The sequence below is a fragment of the Symphalangus syndactylus genome, chromosome 4, assembly GCF_028878055.3.
Source record: "Symphalangus syndactylus isolate Jambi chromosome 4, NHGRI_mSymSyn1-v2.1_pri, whole genome shotgun sequence".
NCBI lineage: Eukaryota > Metazoa > Chordata > Mammalia > Primates > Hylobatidae > Symphalangus > Symphalangus syndactylus.
In genome coordinates, this window is record NC_072426.2 from 67,775,663 (window position 1) to 67,796,791 (window position 21,129).

The following is a 21,129-nucleotide window of genomic DNA, read 5'->3' on the forward strand; positions in this document are numbered from 1 at the left end:
TCCTTCTTTTTATCTGTTTTATATTAATTTATTTTTTGAGACAGGGTCTCAGTCTGTCACCCTGGCTGCAGTGTGGTGGCACAACTTCGGCTCACTGCAACCTCTGCCTCTCAGTCTCAAGCGATCCTCCTGCTTTAGCCACCCAATTGGCTGGGACCACAGGCACGTGTCACCATGCCTGGCTAATTTTTGTAGAGACAGGGTTTCACCATGTTGCCCAGGCTGATCTTCAACTCCTAGGCTCAAGCGATCTGCCTGCCTCAGCCTCCCAAAGTGCTGGGATTATAGGTGTGAGCTACTGCACCCGGCTTGTCCTTTTATATTGACACATTGTGCTACTTCATTTTGCCAAAAATGCCAAAAGTGCACTGAATGAGTTCTCTAGCAATAATCCACAGAAATTTTATATTTATGCTGCCCCAGTATTCTCAATTCCATTCAAAGAATTAGGCTTTAGCTTTAGCACAGCAAGAAATCACATCAGCTAATCTATAAACATCTTCTGATGGCATATTCCTTTAGACACATCTTGTTGAACTCCCAATGCACTAATTTAAAACTTAATGCAAAATAATTTCTTTAGTAGGACAGCATTTCCATCAAGTAATTCTATTTGCATAAGGGAAGTTATGATGTTGCTACTCTTACCTGGTTGCCCCCATATCAGTGGGCCAGTGGAATGGATCCAAACACTGTCTTTTCGCCACTTACAAGGTGGATAAAATCGTCTGTTTCTGAAACAGATAAATCAAGGTCCAAAATATTATCTAGAACTTCCTGAGGCAGGAAAAAGAAATTTACAAAGCGACGTCATCTTTCAGTATTTTTTTTTTTTTTTTTTGAGACACAGGCTCACTCAGTTACCCAGGCTGGAGTGCAGAGGCACAATCATGGCTCACTGCAGCCTTAACCTCCTGGGCTCAAGTGATCCTCCGGCTTTGGCCTCCTAAAGTGCTACGATTACAGGATGGCGCTACTGCACCCGGCCTAATAATTTTTAAGAATAGAGACTTAATGGAAGAAAATTCAAAGAATAAACCTCTTCTGAAAACATATTATTAATTTTTGTCATAAGAGATGTACCATACTGTCTATGTTTATGCTATTTGGGAAAAATTAGTTCTACTAGATGGTTCTAAAATTTTTATGGCTTTCTTATGATGCATGGTAAAACAATATTTTTCCTAGGACAAATTCATTTAAGAAACTATGAAAAAAGTCCTATTTTTAGCCCAAATTCATTTATGTCATGAGAGAAAAATTTAGAATTTATTACAGACCATTAGATAAAGGATATGTAAGATAACAATTTAACTCATTTTCCTCTTTTTTACAAAAGCATGTTTTTCTTGTAAGACAACTTTAAGTTGAAACTGAGTATCAGTGTGATTTCTAAGAATGACATCTCCAAGTATTTGAATTTTAAACAGATAGTCATTTATAATTAGACTAATAATAACTCTAAAAAATTATTTTAAACAAATATTTTAGTGAGTTAAGTATTTGTATTGTGAAAAACTAATGTCTAACCCTTGAAACTGCTACAAGACATTCTCTTGATTTGAAAAGGGTTCGGAAAAAGATAGACAAAATACAGTTTTCCACTTTATGAACATAATTTTAACAGGATCCACAGGTAACATAGCTGATAAAACAAAACATCCTTCTTAATGTTCTCATTTGTTGCATATACAGCACTAATATCCCTTAGAAAGTCTACGGTTCTTCAAGAAACTCAAGTCACTATTTTCTTCATGCTTTGTTATTTAAAGGCTACTTTGTAATTTCAACACAATCTAGCCAACATTCATTTAGGACAGTACATCATGGAACTGTTCAAGAGCCTAGGAAATGCAAAAGGTTTAAAACAGGGAGACACATACCCTGTCTTCAAAGATCTTCACTCATGGAAGGCAAATCAGATTTCAACATATATATATATATATATATATATATATATATATATATATATTCTTTTTGAGATGGAGTTTCTCTCTTGTTGCTCACGCTGGAGTGCAATGGTGTGATCACGGCTCATTGCAACCTCTGCCTCCCAGTTTCAAGCAATTTTCCTGCCTCAGCCTGCCATGTAGCTGGGATTACAGGCATGTGCCACCACGCCCAGCTAATTTTGCATTTTTAGTAAGGATGGGGTTTCATCATGTTGGTCAGGCTGGTCTCAAACTCCTGACCTCAAGTGATCCTCCTACCTCGGCCTCCCAAAGTGCTGGGATTACAGGCATGAGCCACCGCGCCCAGCCAACAAATATATATTTTTAAATGGAGGTGAGCTGCATTATAGAATTACAAGTATAGTACTAGTTAATTCAATGGAACCAAAATCCATTAGGCACATAATCACATGCACTCTGCCCTTTGGAAACTCAATTAGCTAAAGGAAACAGATATACAAGAGACATAAATAACTTTAAGACCAGGCAATACATGGCTTACTAGATGCACAAAACTGCTGTAGATCCCACATTTGATAGACGCCCAACCACAAAGCTAAAAGTTCAGAAATTGCTTCTGCAGAGACAAACCATGTCTCATAAAGTCCATACACTGAAACACATGTACCATATTTTAAAAGCTGTAGAGGAAAAGAAAGCTTTGAACACACTTTAAATTCTCAGAACATATTTACTCTTATTTTATAAACAACACCTAAACTCGTCATCTGTTTTTCCAATCCAAAGCAATTAAAACAAAAAAAAAGTAGAAGAGAGTAGGTGTATTAATAAAACCAGAAGACTAAGGGACAAAAAAACCTGTTTCTGGATACAGATTTGTTGTCAAAATGTGTCACCAAATTATTTAATAAACATAATAGGAATCCAATTAATAGCCTAGCAGGATTTTTTTGAAGAAATAGACAATCTTAGTGTGCAAATCTGGAAAAATAAACAGATAAATTTTTTAAGAGAAACAAGTTTGCTTATATTAAAAATTAAAAGAGGCCAGGCGTAGTGGCTCAAGCCTGTAATCCCAGTACTTTGGGAGGCCAAGGCGGGCAGACCACAAGGTCAGGAGATCAAGACCATCCTGGCTAACACAGTGAAACCCCGTCTCTACTAAAAATACAAAAAATTAGCCGGGCATGGTGGCGGGTGCCTGTAGTCCCAGCTGCTCGGGAGGCTGAGGCAGGAGAATGGCATGAACCTGGGAGGTGGAGCTTGCAGTGAGCCGAGATCATGCCACTGCACTCTAGCCTGGGCGACAGAGCAAGACTCCGTCTCAAAAAAAAAAAAAAAAAAAAAATTAAAAGAATACAATAACAAAAAACATTGCTATTCTAAAAATAGATACAAAGATCAATGGAACTCAATAAAAAGTGCGGAAACAACCAAAAGCTATAAAAGAATTTCCTATATAGTGAAAATAACATTTCAAATCACTGGAGAGAGGTAGCATTAGAATAATTTGCTCTACTGTCTGGAGTAACGCCAATTTATTCCATCCAGGCTTAAGTGAACTAAATATCAGTTACAACAGCAATTTTCTATCTTATTAAAACGAGTAATAAAAACAGGCTAATATGGGCCATATGGGCCACATTTAGCCCTTCATATGTTCCCTTAAGTCCATGATATATTATAAGGTAGCATCTGGGGGAATAAATGTGTAGTCAATCAAAAAGTGGCAGATTTTAGCATTCACACCAGAAAACTGGACAATATGATTATAAGTGGAAGAACCAACAGTATATTTTCTGCTTTTGTGGGAGAGCCTCTATGTGGAATGAACTAGAACATATAATTAACGCAATCTCCTTTATGATGCTCTAACATTGGTAGGGCAAGGGCAGCATATCACGTTCCATTAGTAGTTATAATTTTGTACTGCTTGATGCACGTCCCGGCAAGATAGCTGCTGGTCAATACATGTGATCACCAGCCATGGAACAAAAAAGGCTATTTCAGGCATATCCAATCCTCACCCATGTGATGCTTTAACAAGCTAATAAGTCATAGACTAAAAACCCCAGAGAAAATTCCAAAAGCATACTAACCCCTTATCTTAAGATCTCAGGAAAATCAGTACTGGCAAAATTAAATTCTTTAGAATTCAGTTTTGCATAAAGACTATGAAATCCACAAAAACTAACAACAACAAAAAAAGGTTAGTGAAACTAACCTTTCACTGCAAATGTTTGAACCTTTTCTCTCAATAAATGTGCCTACCAGAGTAAGATAATTTGGATAATTCATTGATCATTTATTTAGTAATATCGGGATGAGATGTTTTACAGAATACTGTAAATCAAGACACAGTAATACACAGGATTATTTACTTATTTATTTATTTATTTATTTATTTATTTATTTGGAGATAGTGTCCCACTCTTTCATCTACACTGGAGTGCAGTGGCACGATCACAACTCACTGCAGCCTCAAACTCTCGAAGTTCTGGGCTCAAGCAAATTTCCCCGCCTCAGACTCCTGAGTAGCTAGGGCTACAGGAACACACCACTACGCCCGGCTAATTTTATTTTTTGTACAGACAGGGTCTTGCTTATGTCGCCTAGGCTGTTCTTGACATCCCGATCTCAAGCAATCCTGCCACCTCAGCCTCCCAAAGTGTTGTGATAACAGGCATGACCCACTGTGTCTGGCCTGGTACTATATTTACAATCTCTTTGGCTATAAAACCTGGTCCTATTGTAGATATCATGTTTTAAACAGTATCATCAATATGGCAAGAAAATGTCTTCAAGGGTACCTAACACTGACATCAATACGACAGCCTTGGTCACTTTCAGTTACACATAGGCCATTTTGATCCATCTGTACTGGCTCTTTTCATTTGTCTAAGGGCAGTAAAATAGACTAAAGTTGTTTTCAGACTGCACAAGAGAAGTCTGTTCTTTAGCAGTTACCTGCACAACTCACATAATGTTTTTAACTTCCTCAACTCGTGCTTGGCCTAGTTGAGTCAAAAGTACTTGTGAATTCTGCATCTCCAATTGGTAGGTTACTGTTTCTTCTCAAGAGTTTAGCTATACAGTAATGTTGGAAGTCTTGAGGAACTTCATCTGCTGTCCCTACTTAGCCTTGCAATACTACAGCATCTTTTTTTCTTTTTTTTTTTTAAAGACAGAGTCTCACTTTGTCACCTAGGCCGAAGTGCAGTGGCACAATCTCGGCTCACTGCAACCTCTGCCTCCCAAGTTCAAGTGATTCTCCTGCCTCAGCCTCCCAAGTAGCTGGGATTACCGAACATGCACCACCATGCCCAACTCATTTTTGTATTTTTAGTAGAGACAGGTTTCACCATGTTGGCCAGGCTGGTCTCAAACTCCTGGCCTCAAGTGATCCACCTGCCTTGGCCTCCCACAGTGCTGGGATTACAGGCTGAGCCACTGTGCCCGACCTACAGCATCTTTTTAAGAGCAATGTTTTCTGTTTTAATGTGGCCAAGCAAACTCTAAATGAACACGGTCTGACAAAATTGTGTAGTGACATACTTGACAACTGGGTGAGCTTGAGTGTGATACTTATTTGACCATACGGTATTTCCTCTATATGTTTCCTTATCTTTATATACAAAAAAGGGCAAATGATAATGTCTTAGTCATAGCATCAAGTACAACCCAAGTGCTTACTGTTACACTCTACTTGGCAAATTCTACCTGTTGAATGTTTCTTAATATACAAACCTAATCTAAACCAAGATAAACTACAGGTGCATATTAACAGTCTTTACTCGTAAAGCACTTTGCATATTTTTACATACTTTTCTTCAAGATGCAAAAAACACCATCAAACTGGCTTATTTTCATAGATGTCTTTATATAGTCTATGATGTCTTCATTCCATAAAAAACCCACACGATTAAATATAAAATTAATGTACCCAGCTATGAGGCTACCGCATTCTCTAACGCAAGAACAAGAAAATACATGAATCAGAGAACTGCAATTACCTACTTGCTGGTCTATTTCCTCATTAGAGTGAATTGTTTGAGGACTAAATTGGATTTCTGTATCACTAATGCTTACCCTCTATCTCACTGGCTCTGTGTGTTTGAGTGCATGAGCTGAATGTTTATATCACTTAATTTCTGTTCGGCACACATTGTCTCTTAGCAGCAGGAGATCTGGCCTTAGAGCTAAGGAAAGAAGGCCTTTCTAACCCATAAGGGGTACTAATCCTGTACAGACTCCAATATCTCCCAGGCTGCGTACACGCAGGTTCACACCCAGGTGTGAGCAAGATTGCCAAACTATACCTATAAGGCGTTCGGAGGAGAGAGTCCGAAAGTCATGAGACCTGGCTAATTTAGCTCCTATTTCACAACAACCCTGATCGTGGTCGGACTTGTTTCTAGGAAGATGCGACGGGCTGGAATTTCCTTCAAGAACAGATTGCAAAAGGCAGCCGACCAGGGCGTGGCAGGTCACTGCCAAGGGAAGCAGCAGCAGAAACCGTCGCCTCCGGCTTAGGCTACGGAGCGGGAACCCGATTCTCTGTTTCTGCCTAAACACGCAGAACAAAAGAGTTAGTGGCTGCAAGGGTGGTGCGCGGTACTATTTCTTGCTAATAAAAGGTCCCCACAGGGACATTTTTGCTATGACTGCAGGCGTGGCCAGTCCTCCTGCACAGCTTCCGGGAAGGGGTGGGGATAGGAGGCTCGCCCCGGGGAAGGTCATGCTTGGGGTCCCAGACCAGGTCTCCGCAAGCCCCTGCCCAGTCGCCTCCCGGGAGCGGCCGCCCTCCCCGTTGGCTGCGGACGGGAAGGCACCCGAAGTCTCCGCGCCGACAGCCGGACCGCACGCGGGGAAAAGCGAACCGCGCGCCCGGGCGTGGCCGAAGCGCTTCCTGTGCCAGGTTTCCGGCTCCGGGTCTTGGGAGGAGGATCGCGGGCCAGAGGCGGAGCCGCCGCCCTGCCGCGACTTTCAGACTCCGACCATGGCCTCGCGCTGGTGGCGGTGGCGGCGCGGCTGCTCCTGGAGGTCGGCGGCGCGGAGCCCCGGGCCCAGCTCCCCCGGCCTTGCGGGACCGCCGGGACCGCGCGCCGCTGCCGACGCCCTCGCGCAGGTGAGGTTGGGAGGCTCGCGCCCGGCGGGGCTCAGAGGTCACAGCTCCAATGACAGCAGTGGGTGGAATGAATGGGAGCAGGGAGCACGTGCGTCGCGACGCGGGGGCGCACGGGGTAGCTCCGCGGTGGGACTCCGGAGCGGAGGAGTGCCCGCGGTGGGATGGAGCCGCGCGTTGCACTGAAGTAGGGGCGCCCTATACGGGGTTGCAGAAAGTGGTGTCCTGGGGACCGCGGGAGCGTTTGGGGGGGGGTGGAGAAAGCGGTGGGAGCCGGGTCCTGGGGGAAGCGCAGGAGCGATCAGATTGACCGCTGCTATGTGGACAAGGTTAAGCCTGGAGAGCGACTGCAGCTATTTACTTTGGAGTTAGAGGAAGACAGATCTTGCCTGAAATTTTAGAGCCAAAGGTGCTCAGATCTCTCTCCGTGAAACGGAGGATCGAATCGGCCTCGGAATAGTCCGAAAAGGTCTTGCGGAGAATGCAGGGCTGGTGCTAGGGTGGACCGGACATTAGTTGTCCAGCAGTGGCTTCGGGAGGAGAGCACACCTGGATGGGGCTGGAATGACACTGGAGGGAGAAAGGCCCGAGGCCGTCAGGAGGAGAGAAACCCTGGAGTCATCTGAAGTCAGAATCTCAGCGATAGCCCATTCTTTCAGGGTCTCCTCTGCTGCCTTTGGGTTCCAATCTCCTTTTTCTCCCTTTCTGGTCAGTTTAGTCCCTGTAAATGGACACTGTGAGCCCTTCTGCACTTTGTAATGATTCTCAGTGTGCCATGGGGTAGGCCCATGCTATTAGCATAACCGTGCAAAATCTATGGACTCACTGTTATTTAAGTTTATTTGAATTTAGTACTCTTTTAATTCAGATTTGGCATACTTTATGTGTCCGTGTTCTCATCAAACATCATTTCCCAGTATGAAATATATAACACTTATAAATATCTACTTTGTACCAAAGTGGATGCATATCACAAATTATCCAAAACAAAGCTTGGGCCAGGTGCAGTGGCTCACACCTGTAATCCCAGCACTTTGGGAGGCTGAGGTGGGAGAATCGGTTGAGGCCAGGAGTTTGGGACCAGCCTAGGCAACATAGCAAGACTCTGTCTCTACAAAAAAATAGAAAAAATTCACCAGGTGGGGTGGTGCATACCTGTAGTTCTAGCTACTCAGGAGCCTGAGGGAGGAGGATCGTTCGATCCCAGGAGTTCAGGATTACAGTGAGCTGTTTATTATGATAGTGCCAATGCACTCCAGCCTAGGCAACAGTGTGAGACTCTGTCTCTAAAAAATCCAAAGCAAAAAAGACATTTGGAGACCAAATGGCAGCTGGGCAACTAGACAACGCTAGACAGTAAAGAGAACAGAATATGGGGGGCGAGGGGCACGTGGAAAAAGAGGCTTAGAGGAGGAAGGTAGGCTTTGCTGTGATCCATTTCAGGACTGTTTTCTCCAGACTTCAGATATTTCTAGTTCCACAGATGAAGCCAGTGTTTGAAGAGATAGATGGGTGCATCCACACTTTTAGGCCACTACATGCTGCTGCTGCTTCTTTTTTTTTTTTTTTTTTTTTTGACACAGAGTCTCACTCTGTCACCCAGGCTGGAGTGCAGTGGCGGAATCTCGGCTCACTGCAACCTCCACCTCCCAGGTTCAAGCGATTCTCCTGCTGCAGATTCCCAAGTAGCTGGGATTACAGGCCCAGCTAATTTTTGTATTTTTAGTAGAGACGGCATTTCACCATGTTGCCCAGGCTGGTCTGGAACTCCTGACCTCAAGTGATCCGCCCCCTCCTCGGCCTCCCAAAGTGCTGGGATTACAGGCGTGAGCCACCACGCCTGGCCTGACACTTCTTTTTAAAAAAGTTTCTTGCCCACCAAGCAACCTTAGCCAGGGAAAGTGTGCTTTTCTGGAGAGAATATGCTTTATGGCCTCCCTGTCTGCCCAAATGACGACAAGGAGGGATTGTGTGGACTCATGATGCCAAGACCATGTATTTCTGATGTGTGTGTCAGTGATGCTTTTCACTGTACGTTAATATGTTAGCATTCTGGTGTCTGCCTCAAGCATGTGTGTTTTGGTTACTTCTAGTCTCTTAGGGCCTGATAGTCCTTGGGGACACAGAACTACAATAACTAAGCCACAGGGACAAAGAGCAGCAATAATTAAGCCACGTCTTGCTCTCCACCAGAGCTCCACTACCTCCTAATGATTGTACATTCTTTTGACTTCACTAGTAGTGTGAACAAATATTGTAATAGGATAAAAACCAGTGTGCATGTGATCGTGCCAAATCACTTCTCAGTATATCTTTGATTTTTTTTTAATTTATTTTTTTAGAGATGGGGATTTTCTGTGTTGGCCAGGTTGGTCTTGAACTCTTGGACTCAAGCAATCCCCCCTCCCCCACTCCACTTGAGGATTGGCACATGGCCATGTATTTGATTCTTACCCAGCACTTTCTCTTTGGCTGAGTGTGGTGGCTCACACCTGTAATCTCAACACTTTGGGAGGCCAAGGCAGGAGAATCGCTTTAGCTCAGGAGTTCGAGACCAGCCTGGGCAACTTGGTGAGACCTCCTAATATGGTTTGGCTCTGTGTGCCCACCCACATCTATCTCGAATTGTAATCCCCAATTACATTTGGGGACCAGGGAGGGTCAAGGGAGGGACCAGGTGGAGGTAATTGGATCATGGGGGTGGATTCCCCCATGCTGTTCTCATGATAGGGAGTTCTCACAAGATCTGATGGTTTTATAAGTGTTTGGTAGTTCCTCCTGTGTTCATTCTCTCTCCTGCTGCCTTGTGAAGAAGGTGCTTGTTTCTCCTTCTCCTTCTTCCACCATGATTGTAAGTTTCTGAGGCCTCCCCAGCCATTCAGAACTGTGAGTCAATTAAACCTCTTTCCTATAATTATAAATTGCCCAGTCATGGGTAATTTCTTTATAGCAGTGTGAGAACGGACCAATACAGATAATTAGTACCAAAGTAGTTGGCATTGATATAAGATACCTGAGAATGTGGAAATTACTTTGGAACTGGGTAACAAGCAGAAGTTGGAATAGTTTGGAGGGCTCAGAAGAAGAAAGGAAGATATAGGAAAGTTTGGAAATTCCTAGAGTCTTGTTGAATGGCTTTGACCAAAATGCTGAAAGTGATATGGACAATGAAGTCCAGGCTGAGGTGGTCTCAGATGGAGATGAGGAGCTTCCTGGGAACTGGGCAAAGGTCACTCTTGCTATGCTTTAGCAAAGAGACTGGCGGCATTTTGCCCCACCCTAGAGATCTGTGGAACTTTGAGCCTGAGAGAGATTATCTGAAATTGGAACTTAAATTTAAAGGGGAAGCAGAGCATAAATGTTTGGAAAATTTGCAGCCTGAAGATGTGCTGGAAAAGAATTTCCTGGGGAGGAATTCAAACTGGCTGCAGGCATTTGCATAAGTAACAAGGAGCCGAATGTTAATAGCCAAGAGAATGGGGAAAATGTCTCCAGAGCATGTCAGAGACCTTCTCTGCAGCCCCTCCCATCACAGGCCAGGAGGCCTAGGAGGGAAAAATGGATTCATGGGCTGGGCCCAGGGCCCTGCTGCTCTGTGCAACAGCACCCTTGGGACTTGGTGCCCTGCTTCCCAGCAGTAGCTAAAAGGGGCCAAGGTACAGCTTGGGCCATTGCTTCAGAGGGTTTAAGCCCCAAGCCTTGGTGGCTTCCATGTGCTGTTGAGCCTGCAAGGTGCACAGAAGACAACAATTTGGGAACCTCTGCCTAGATTTCAGAGGGTGTATGGAAACGCCTCAATGCCCAGGCAGAAGTCTGCTGAAGGGGGGAGAACCCTCATGGAGAACTTCTGCTAGGACAGTGCAGAAAGGAAATGTGGGGTTGCAGCCCCCACACAGAGTCCCTGCTGGGGCACTACCTAATGGAGCTGTGAAAAGAGGGCCACCATCCTCTAGACCCCAGAATGGTAGATCCACCAACAGCTTCCACCGTGCATCTGGAAAAGCTGCAGGCACTCAATGCCAGCCCATGAGAGTAGCAGTGGGGGTTGAACCCTGCAAAGCCACAGAGGCAGAGCCACCCAAGTTCTTGGGAGCCCACCCTTTGCATCGGTGTGACCTAGATGTGAGACATGGAGTCAAAGATCATTTTGGAGCTTTAAGTAATGACTGCCCTGCTGGGTTTGGACTTGCATGAGGCCTGTAAGCCCCTTCGTTTTGGCCAGTTTCTACCATTTGGAATGGGAACATTTAACCAATGCCTGTACCCCCATTGTATCTTGGATGTAACTAACTTGTTTTTGATTTTACAGGTTCATAGGTGGAAGGGACTTGACTTGTCTCAGGTAAGACTTTGGACTTGGACTTTTGAGTTAATGCTAGAATGAGTTAAGACTTTTGGGGACTGTTGGGAAGGAATGATTGGTTTTGAAAAATAAGGATATGAGATTTGGGAGGAGCAAGGGGCAGAATGATGTGGTTGGTTCTGTGTCTCTACCCAAATCTCATCTCGAATTTTAATCCCCATGTGTCAAAGGAGGGCCTATGTGCAGGTAATTGGATCCTGGGGGCGGATTCCCCCATGCTGTTCTTGTTATAGTGAATTATTATGAGATCTGATGGTTTTACAAGTGATTGGTAGTTCCTTCTGTGTTCATTCTCCTTCCTGCTGCCTAGTGAAGAAGGTGCCTTGCTTTCCCTTTTCCTTCTGCCATGATTGTAGGTAAGTTTCTTGAGGCCTCCCTAGCCGTTTAGAACTGTGAGTCAATTACACCTCTTTCTTTTATAAATTACCCAGTCTTGGGTATTTCTTTATAGCAATGTGAAAACGTACTAATACACCTCGTTTCTAAAAATCAGCTATGTGTTGTGGCATGTTCCTGTAGTCCCAGCTCCTCAGGAGGCTGAGGTGGGAAGGTAGCTGGAGCCCAGGAGATTGAGGCTGCAGTGAGCTATGATTGCACCACTGCACTCCAGCCTAGAAAAATGAAATAAAAGTAAATTCATGAGAGGCAAGGTTGACTTTCAGAGAGTGTATGAAGGAAAGGTAAGGAACAAAATCGGAATTAGAAAATGACTGTTGCCCCTGTCTTTTCATTCTTCACTGCTTTTCCGAGCACCTCTAACCTCCCTTTGGAAAACTGCTCTAAAGTACTTTTAAAGCAGAAAATAGTAGCTTGATTGAATAGATACTGTATTAAATGTATACTGTGTACTAGGCTCTGAGCTAAGAGCTTTACATATGCTCCCTAAATTCCACCTCTCTCCATGAGTAGGTATTATCAGAAAGACATCACAAGGTAACACAAATGTTGAGATTTGAACCGAGATCTGTCTTCCAAAGTCCCTGCTACTAATAATTGTTAGGCCACTTGGTGGTAAAAAGCGTCCCCTGTATTAATTAGCTATGTAATTTTAATCCTTCAACCCAGATTAGAGGTCTCTAACTGAATAACTAAAAAGTTATTCAGTTAGAATAGTTCAGTTAGTTATTATAACTAATCATAGTTATTTGGTCAAGCACAGTGACTCACACCTGTAATTCCAGCACTTGGGGAGGCCATGGCAGGAGGATCACTTTTGCTCAGGATTTCTAACAATAGTAACTATTACTAGAGACCTGATAATAATTATTAAGTCTCTTACTGAAGAAGTTTTACTCTTCCATTAAGATGCCCTTATTTATAAGTATTATAATAAAATACTGAACTCATATGAATTAATTACCCATGTAGACTGAAAGACATAGGTTGTCATATAATGGTTGTCATATAAAGCATGAGGGAGGATTGTCACTTTGTTTTCTTGTTACATTGTAATTGCCTGGGACATCATGAAAGTTCTTACTGGTTTAATGAATACATAATGCTGTGGGGGAAAGAATGAAACTCAGGCCAACTACTTTGACTGGTGTCTGGCAAAGTCAACTTTCATTGTCATTTTAATATGGTGCCAGGCGCAGTGGTTCACGCCTGTAATCCCAGCACCTTGGGAGGCCGAGGCGGGCGAATCATGAGGTCAGGAGATGGAGACCATCCTGGCTAACACGGTGAAACCCCATCTCTACTAAAAATACAAAAAATTTAGCCGGGCGTGGTGGTGGGCGCCTGTAGTCCCAGCTACTCGGGAGGCTGAGGCAGGAGAATGGTGTGAACCCCGGGGGGTGGAGCCTGCAGTGAGCCGAGATAGCGCCACTGCACTCCAGCCTGGGCGACAGAGCGAGACTCCGTCTCAAAAAAATAAAATAAAATATGGCTAGAGTGATACATGTTTATTAAAGAAGAATCAGAAAATATCTACCAAAAGAAGGAATAAAACAAAACACCCCCACAATCCGATTCATTCCAGAATAACTACTTTTAACACCCTGGTTTATGTGCTTTCAAACTCTGTTCTCCCATTTCCAAAATATGTTGAGGAACAAGAACTTAAAATAGACAGTGTTTGTATAAATATAAATTCCTTCCTTGCTATTGAAATCTTTTTCCTCTGACCAATCTTAGTTAAATGGAAGGAAATTGTTTTAAAACTAATTTTCAGGTCTGGAAAGATAGATATGATTATGGAAATTGGCTTTCTTTGGGGGAGGGGATGGACTGAAGATGGTTTTTATTTTCTCCTTTTTTCTTATTTATGTTTTCTGCAATGACAAGTATTTTGTAATAACAAAAGGAAACTTTTTAAATTATTCTTCCTCTAAAGTTTGCAATCTACCTATAAATGGGTGATTAGAAGATAAAGGTTATAATTATGGGGGTTTTATCATCCAATGTTACAGTTTTTCAGGAATATTCTTAAAAGTTTCTTGACATTTTTGTTTTATAGATACCCTATATTAATGTTGTGAAGCATTTAACATCTGCCTGTCCAAATGTATATAGTATATCACGGTAAGTTTACAGTCCATACTGCAGCTACTACAATTATCCATTTTTAAATTTATTGTTATTTAAAAATGTTTTTTGTAGCGATGGGGAGCTCACTATGTTGCCCAGGCTGGTCTTGAACTGCTGGCCTCAAGCGATCCTCCCACCCTCAGCTTCCCAAAGTGCTGGGATTGCAGACATAAGCACCCGGCCTAAAATTATTAATTATATTGCCTGTAAATTTCTATTCTAAATTATAGATCTCTGCCTATTCAAAAAACAGGAATATAGTAAAGTTTGAGCTCAACCCAGAACACAATGAACATAGTTTAGTCTATCTTTGATTTTGTGGGTTCTCAAGGTCCTATTTATAAAAGTGATCTATTGATCTGTCATTTAGCAAGAACAGAATTCTGTATGTTTTTCCAAATTATAATGACCTTTTCAGATTCATGATTAATTTCTAGCAAGTATTTGGGCTGAATTTTCCGTATCTGAGTCTACTAAATATATATGTATATAAAACTTACTTGAAAATGAAGTCATGTGCATTTTTGCATGTCCCAGGTTTCATCACACAACCCCAGACAGTAAAACACACAGTGGTGAAAAATACACCGATCCTTTCAAACTCGGTTGGAGAGACTTGAAAGGTCTGTATGAGGATATTAGAAAGGTGAGTTTTTTATTCTGCTGTGATGTAACGTTTTAGCTTACCAAAACTTACTAAAATTTTATTTTATTTTTTATTCTTATAATTATTAATTTTTTTGAGCTGGAGTCTCACTCTGTCACCCAGGCTTCAGTGCAGTGGTGTAATCTAAGCTCACTGCAACCCTCGCCTCCCGGGTTCATGCAATTCTCCTGCCTCAGCCTCTTGAGTAGCTGAGATTATAGGCGTGCGCCATCACGCCTGGGTAATTTTTGTATTTTTAGTGGAGACGGGGTTTTGCCATGTTGGCCAGGCTAGTCTTGAACTCGTGACCTCAGGTGACCTACCCGCCTTGGCCTCTCAAATTGCTGGGATTACAAAAAAACAACGCAGGTTTGTAATCTTGATTCACGTATGGTCAAAGTTTCCAATGTTTCTTGAGCAAGAACACGTGACCCAGTGCCAGGCAATATGAAGAATGCAATATGTATTTATGTCCAGAAAGAGGTTATGGCAGGGTTGGGAACCTGAAGAAAAAAAATGGTCCAGGTAGCTCATGCTTGTCCAATGAGTTATCCCACCTTTCCTCTTAAAACCCACCACCTCCCAGTGACTCCAGCTGTCTCTTCCTTATCTAATTCTGAATGTCATTGCCAGTCTGCCCCAAATATGGTTTTCTTCATTCAACTCTTTTTCCTGAAAACTTTCAGTAGTTGCCAGCCTCACGTGGTGGGGCACCGTGGCTCGTGCCTGTAATCCCACCAATTTAGGAGGCCAAAGCAAGAGGACTGCTTAAGCCCAGGAGTTTGAGGCTGCAGTGAGCCATGATCCTGCCATTGTACTCCAGCCTAAGTGACAGAGCAAGACATTTTTTCTGTCTTTAGAAAAAAATTGGCTGGGCGCGGTGGCTCACACCTATAATCCTAGCACTTTGGAAGGCCAGGATCACTTGAGGTCAGGAGTTCAAGCGCCTGGCCAACATGGTGAAACTCCATCTCTACTAAAAATACAAAAATTAGCTGGGCGTGGTGGCGTGTACCTGTAATCCCAGCTACTTGGGAGGCTGAGGCAGGAGAATTGCTTGAACCCAGGAGGTGGAGGTTGCAGTGAGCTGGGATCCCACCATTGCACTCCAGCATGAGTGACAGAGCAAGACTCCATCTCAAAAAAAAAAAAAGAAAGAAAATAAAAGAATAAAATGCTGCCCAGAAATGTCCATATGCCCCCATCAGCTTGCTCACACTTTACAAGTCCTCACTTTCCTCCTTTCCTCCCCAAGTCCCCAGTACACTGACGACTCTCATATTCTGATGGCAACACCACTTCCAGTTTCACAGACAATAGGGGCTGTGGAGGAAGAACTCCTTCAGCTCCTGCTCTGTCGCAATTGGCCAGCTTGCCTGCGCCTTCTCTGGCGATTTCCTGCTCTCCTCCCACCCGTGGAAGTCATGTCCCTTCCCTCTCTAAGGGCAGTCCCTTAGCCACCTCCCCAGTTCCTTAGGAACTCCCCCAGACATGGCCTCTCCCTCTGTCTGCAAACTTTCATTGGCATGGTCTCTTCCATGTCCATTGGGTGTTCAGTTTCTTCACCTGCATTTTTAAAAGGCCCATCCACTGACCCGGTGCTTCACTCCCTCCGTTCCATCACAGTATCCCCTGCCCTCTGCCTTTCTCCAGCGCCTTCATGGTCCCTCCACTATTGCACTGGGGCCCCCTTTCCAGCCTCTCCTCTGAAGCTGGTTTTGCTTGGGTCACTGATAGCTTCCCTGTGCTAAATCCAATGGATGTGTTACCAGCAACAAATCTGTACAGGTCTGTAGCAACCTCAATTCTTGCCTCCTCAGAAGAAAGAATTCGACTGAGGGGCCTACAGCAGAAGGAGAGACGGAGGCAAGTTTTAGAGCAGGAGAGAAAGAAAGTTTATTAAAAAGTGTAGAGTAGGAAGGGAAGGAAGTAAAGTACACTTGGAAGAGGGCCAAGCTGGTGACCTGAAAAAAAGTGTGTGGTTTGACCTTGGAATTTGGGTTTTAGATGTTGGCATACTTCCAGGGACTTGCATCCCGTCTCCCCGGATTCTTCCCGTGGGATGGGCTGCCCGCATGCGCAGTGGCCCGCCAGTGTTGGGCAGGGGAGCATGCTGTGTGTTTACCGGAGTTTTGTGCATGCTCACTTGAGGCATTCTTGCCATACCAGTCCCAGTGTTCCTAGAAGGACATATACCAGTTAAGCTCTGCCATTTTGCCTCTTAGTGTGCATGATTGAGCCGACTCACCCAACTCCTGAGATCTTATTGGGAAGCTGATCACCAGTTTCAGGTTTTTGTATCTATTGAGAGACTGCCTTCCCTTGGCACCAGCTGTGACCAGTTAGTATTTTAGCGACACAGTTAACAACTGCCTGGCCATTACCTGATGGTCGCCTTCCTGTTGTGGGTGGGGGAGCCCTCTCCTGCCCTGCTCATGCCTGACTAGCTATCTACTGTAACAGACACTTCCTGGTTTTCTGACCATTGGGCACTATTGACTGTAACCCCTCTTTGAAACATGGTTCCCTTCACTCTGCACTTTCTTCCCCCTCCTTATCCTGAGGCAGTTCTTCGGTTCATCACCTCCAGCTAACTTCCTTTAATTTTGCCGTTCCCTGGGGTGCTGTGGGCCCCCTTCTCTCTCTATTCATTATATACCTGTGTCCATACTTACGTCTCCCAAATAATATCACTACTCCAGGTTGAATCACATCTCCCACACCCAGGTAGCTAACTGCTCACCGGGAACGCCATGGGGCGGACATGACGGTCTCAGACAACTCAGCTGAGACCCTACTTTTCCCCCACGAGTTGTTTGTTCTGCTGTTTTCCTGTTCCTTGGGGAACCTGGGAAGAACCCAGGACTTGTCCCTCTCCTTCTCCTCCATGTCCTTCTAGTCTGCCTCTTGTCAGTCCCCACTGTCCCAGGCCAGGCAATTCATGCCCCTAGTCCTTTCATTGGTGCTCTTCTCCTCCCTGTCTCAGCTTCCGAGGTGATGGCTTACCTGGGTGACAGCACCACACCCATCACACTGTGTTGTGTCAATGGCAATGATCATTTTACTTCTCCCTATCTAGACCCTGTAGACTCCTTGTAGGCAAGGCTTGTCTTACCTTTGTGACCTCTGTGTCTGATAGAGTGCCTGGCACTAAGTCGGTAATTTACTGAGTTAACGATGGGCCCACTTTGTTGTGTTCACCTGTGCCGGACTGGGGGTTCATTGGCTCCCACTGCATCCAGGGGATAAACTCCAACTTAGTCAAGCATGTCCTGGAGTGGCAGATACAAGCGACACACACCCGTCAGCTGGAAGGCTCTCGCCCTCTTTGTGAATCAGAACCCTGTTTAGGCTTCTGATCCCACATCAAAGCCCATCTCCTCCATGAAATACTTGGTTTTTCTAGCCTGCACTGATCTCTTCCTTCCCTGAACTTTCAATATATTTAATGTACAGCATTGTTCACGCTACCACTGTATTCGTCATTGATTGTTTCATATTTGCAAAATGTTACTCTCTCCAGTTCAGTTGTAGGCTCCTTATAATCTGGCAGCCCATGCCTTATATGGGCTCTGTGCGCTTACATGGGCCTCTATGAACCCTCAAAATGTCTTTTGCCAAATAAAGGCCAAGCCAGATGGACTGAGCCCTGCTTCTTCTCCTTGGCTGTGGCCTGTCTTCCTGCCCCTCATAAACAGCTTTGCCCCTAGGAGTTTGAGGCTGCAGTGAGTTATGATCGTGCCACTGCCCTGAGGCCTGGGTGACAGAGCAAGACCTTGTCTCTAAAAAAAATTAAAATAAAAAATTTAAAAAAAACAACTTTGCCACCCTACCCAGGACACCCCACCCCGCTGACCTGCTTCACAGGCTCCTGACGGCCACTGGCTTCCACCTTCCCCATCTTTCTCCTCCCGCCTCCATCTTTCAAGCTGCAAACCAGCCCCTGTTGCTTGCACTGTCTGGCTGTCAATGAGCCCAGAGTCCCTTAGCCACCTAGTGCTTTCTTCCCCTCCTGCTGTCTCTTGGAGTCATCTGGTGTCTGATGCTGTCAGCGGGGGCAGGTGGCAGTACCTGTTCTAGCACTGAGGCCACCTGGGGCTGATCCAGGCATTGTTTATGTTCTAGCCTGCAAGACAGCCAGGTGGATGGCCCTGCAGCCTGGGAGCCTCGCCCATGGAGTGTTGAATTTCTCAATTGAAACGAGTACACTTAAATCAAACCAAAGTTTTGTAGAAGAAATCCTGGCCAGGTGCGATGGCTCACGCCTGTAATCCCAACATTTGGAGGCCGAGGCAGGTAGATCACCTGATGTCAGGAGTTTGAGACCAGCCTGGCCAACATGGTGAAACCCCATCTCTACTAAATTAGCCAGGCGTTGCGGCGGGTGCTTGTAATCCCAGCTACTTGGGAGGCTGAGGCAGGAGAATCGCCTGAACCCGGGAGGCAGAGGTTGCAGTGAGCTGAGATCATGCCATTGCACTCCAGTCTGGGCAACAAGAGCGAAACTCCGTCTCAAAAAAAAAAAAAAAAAAAAAAAAATCCTGTTGGCTTTCTGTGCAGTTTTTGATGCCATTGTGACACGGAGAAACTTTATTTCAGGAACTGCTTATATCAACATCAGAACTTAAGGAAATGTCTGAGTACTACTTTGATGGAAAAGGGAAAGCCTTTCGACCAATTATTGTGGCACTAATGGCCCGAGCATGCAATATTCATCATAACAACTCCCGGTGAGCTCTTTTTTTCATTCCTTTCTTGTTTTTATATTTGGGAAGTCTTTCTTCCCAAGGTTACTTACTGTTTCATTTCCCATTTAAGAATTAGCATACATTGGCTGGGCGTGGTGGCTCATGCCTATAATCCCAGCATTCTGGGAGCCCGAGGCGGGCGGATCGTGAGATCAGGAGTTTGAGACCAGCCTGGCCAACATGGTGAGACCCCGTCCCTACTAAAAATACAAAAAACTTAGCTGGGCGTGATGGCAGGTGCCTGTAATCCCAGCTACTTGGGAGGCTGAGGCAGGAGAATTGTTTGAATCTGGGAGGCGGAGGTTGCAGTGAGCCGAGATCACGCCATTGCACTCCAGTCTGGGCGACAGAGCGAGACTCTTGTCTTAAAAAAAAAAGTAGCATGTACCTAAAAATTCACTTCGTGATGTTTAGATTCTGACTTTAAGTCACTCAAGTCACTCTGGAATCTAGTCTGGCATCTTTTTTTTTTTTTGAGACGGAGTCTTGCTCTGTCGCCCAGGCTGGAGTGCAGTGGCGTGATCTCTGCTCACTGGAAGCTCCGCCTCCCGGGTTCACACCATTCTCTTGCCTCAGCCTCCTGAGTAGCTGGGACTAAGGCGCCTGCCACTGCGCCCTACTAATTTTTTGTATTTTTAGTAGAGACAGGGTTTCACCATGCTAGCCAGGATGTGGTCTCAAGGTATGAGCCACCGTGCCCGGCTAATTTTTTTTTTTTTTGTATTTTTGTTAGAGACGGGGTTTCACCATGTTGGCCAGGCTGGTCTCAAACTCCTGAACTCATGTGATCCACCCACCTTGGCCTCCCAAAGTGCTGGGATTACAGGCGTGAGCCACCGTGCCCAGCCCATAAAGCTCTTTTTTGATCTGGGTTCTTTAATAAAATGAGCTTGGGTTTTGCTGAGCTCTGTTGCAAGTTAGGTTCTCCAGGAGGCAGACTCTGAGATGAAGTTTAAAGGACAGGATGTTTATTCAGGGTTATCCCTTGGGATTACTGACACCTGAGGGAGGGGGAGAGGAAACAGGACTGGGTAGCAGGAGAAGCTGAGCTGCAATCAACAGCCTGAAACGCCCTCTAGGCTGTGCAGGTAGAATGGCCCTTCATCTATCAGTCCTTGATGTGGGCTGCCTCCAGAAGGGGCACAGCCTAAGGTGAGAGGACTCTTTGTAGCCAAGGCAATCCTTGAAGAGGCTAAGAAATGAAGGCCAACAGGTACCAACCATACCTGGTACAGCAGCTGAGGCAGAGTCGTGCACGGACGGGGGATCTGGGGGCGTGTCTCAGAATCCACCACAACTCTGTTTTCTGGACGTGTCAAGTCTGAGTTATCTGTTGCATGGACTCAGTCTCAGAAAAGTTTTTAAAATAAATTAATGAAATGTCTTCACAATTACATCATATAATCTATTGATGGAAATTCCAGTAGACCATAATATACTAATACATCTCCCTAGGGTTGAACATTTGTATTATATTTCCCCTTCTCAGTAGATATTTAAGGAATGCCTAAGATTTGTCAGCACTGAATTTAATGACGCTGTAAGAATGAGTGTCAGATATTGCTTCTTAGTGGCTCCTCTCCTCTGCCCACAGCTTTCTCTGCCCTGCTGCTGGCCCTGCCTTGTCCAGCACATCATGCCATACCCAGGGCTGGCTGCCACTTTAGCTGGGCTTTTCAAAGAGCTCACAGTATATTTGTAGCAAGCAGTGAAATCTCTGGCATTGACCTTTAACCATTGTCAGGACCACTTTCACTTTACCAGAAGGCAGGGCAGCAAAAACACTCCCTCTGAGCCAAACTTGA

General features: G+C 44.7%; 1 protein-coding gene across 5 annotated transcripts in view; it reads left to right on the forward strand.

The window, feature by feature from the left end:
- Positions 1–5,079: 5,079 nt before the first annotated feature.
- PDSS1 (decaprenyl diphosphate synthase subunit 1) overlaps positions 5,080–21,129 on the forward strand; it is a 55,179-nt gene continuing 39,129 nt past the window's right edge. For 2 of the 5 annotated variants that reach the window (XM_055274954.2, XM_055274952.2), the window contains exons 1-5: positions 5,080–7,041; positions 11,348–11,380; positions 13,860–13,924; positions 14,468–14,576; positions 19,176–19,306. In XM_055274954.2, coding sequence (XP_055130929.2) covers positions 6,574–7,041; positions 11,348–11,380; positions 13,860–13,924; positions 14,468–14,576; positions 19,176–19,306 — 806 coding nt within the window. In that variant the 5' untranslated portion in view covers positions 5,080–6,573. The other 3 variants (XM_063637318.1, XM_055274953.2, XM_055274955.2) reach the window with 3 other exon arrangements.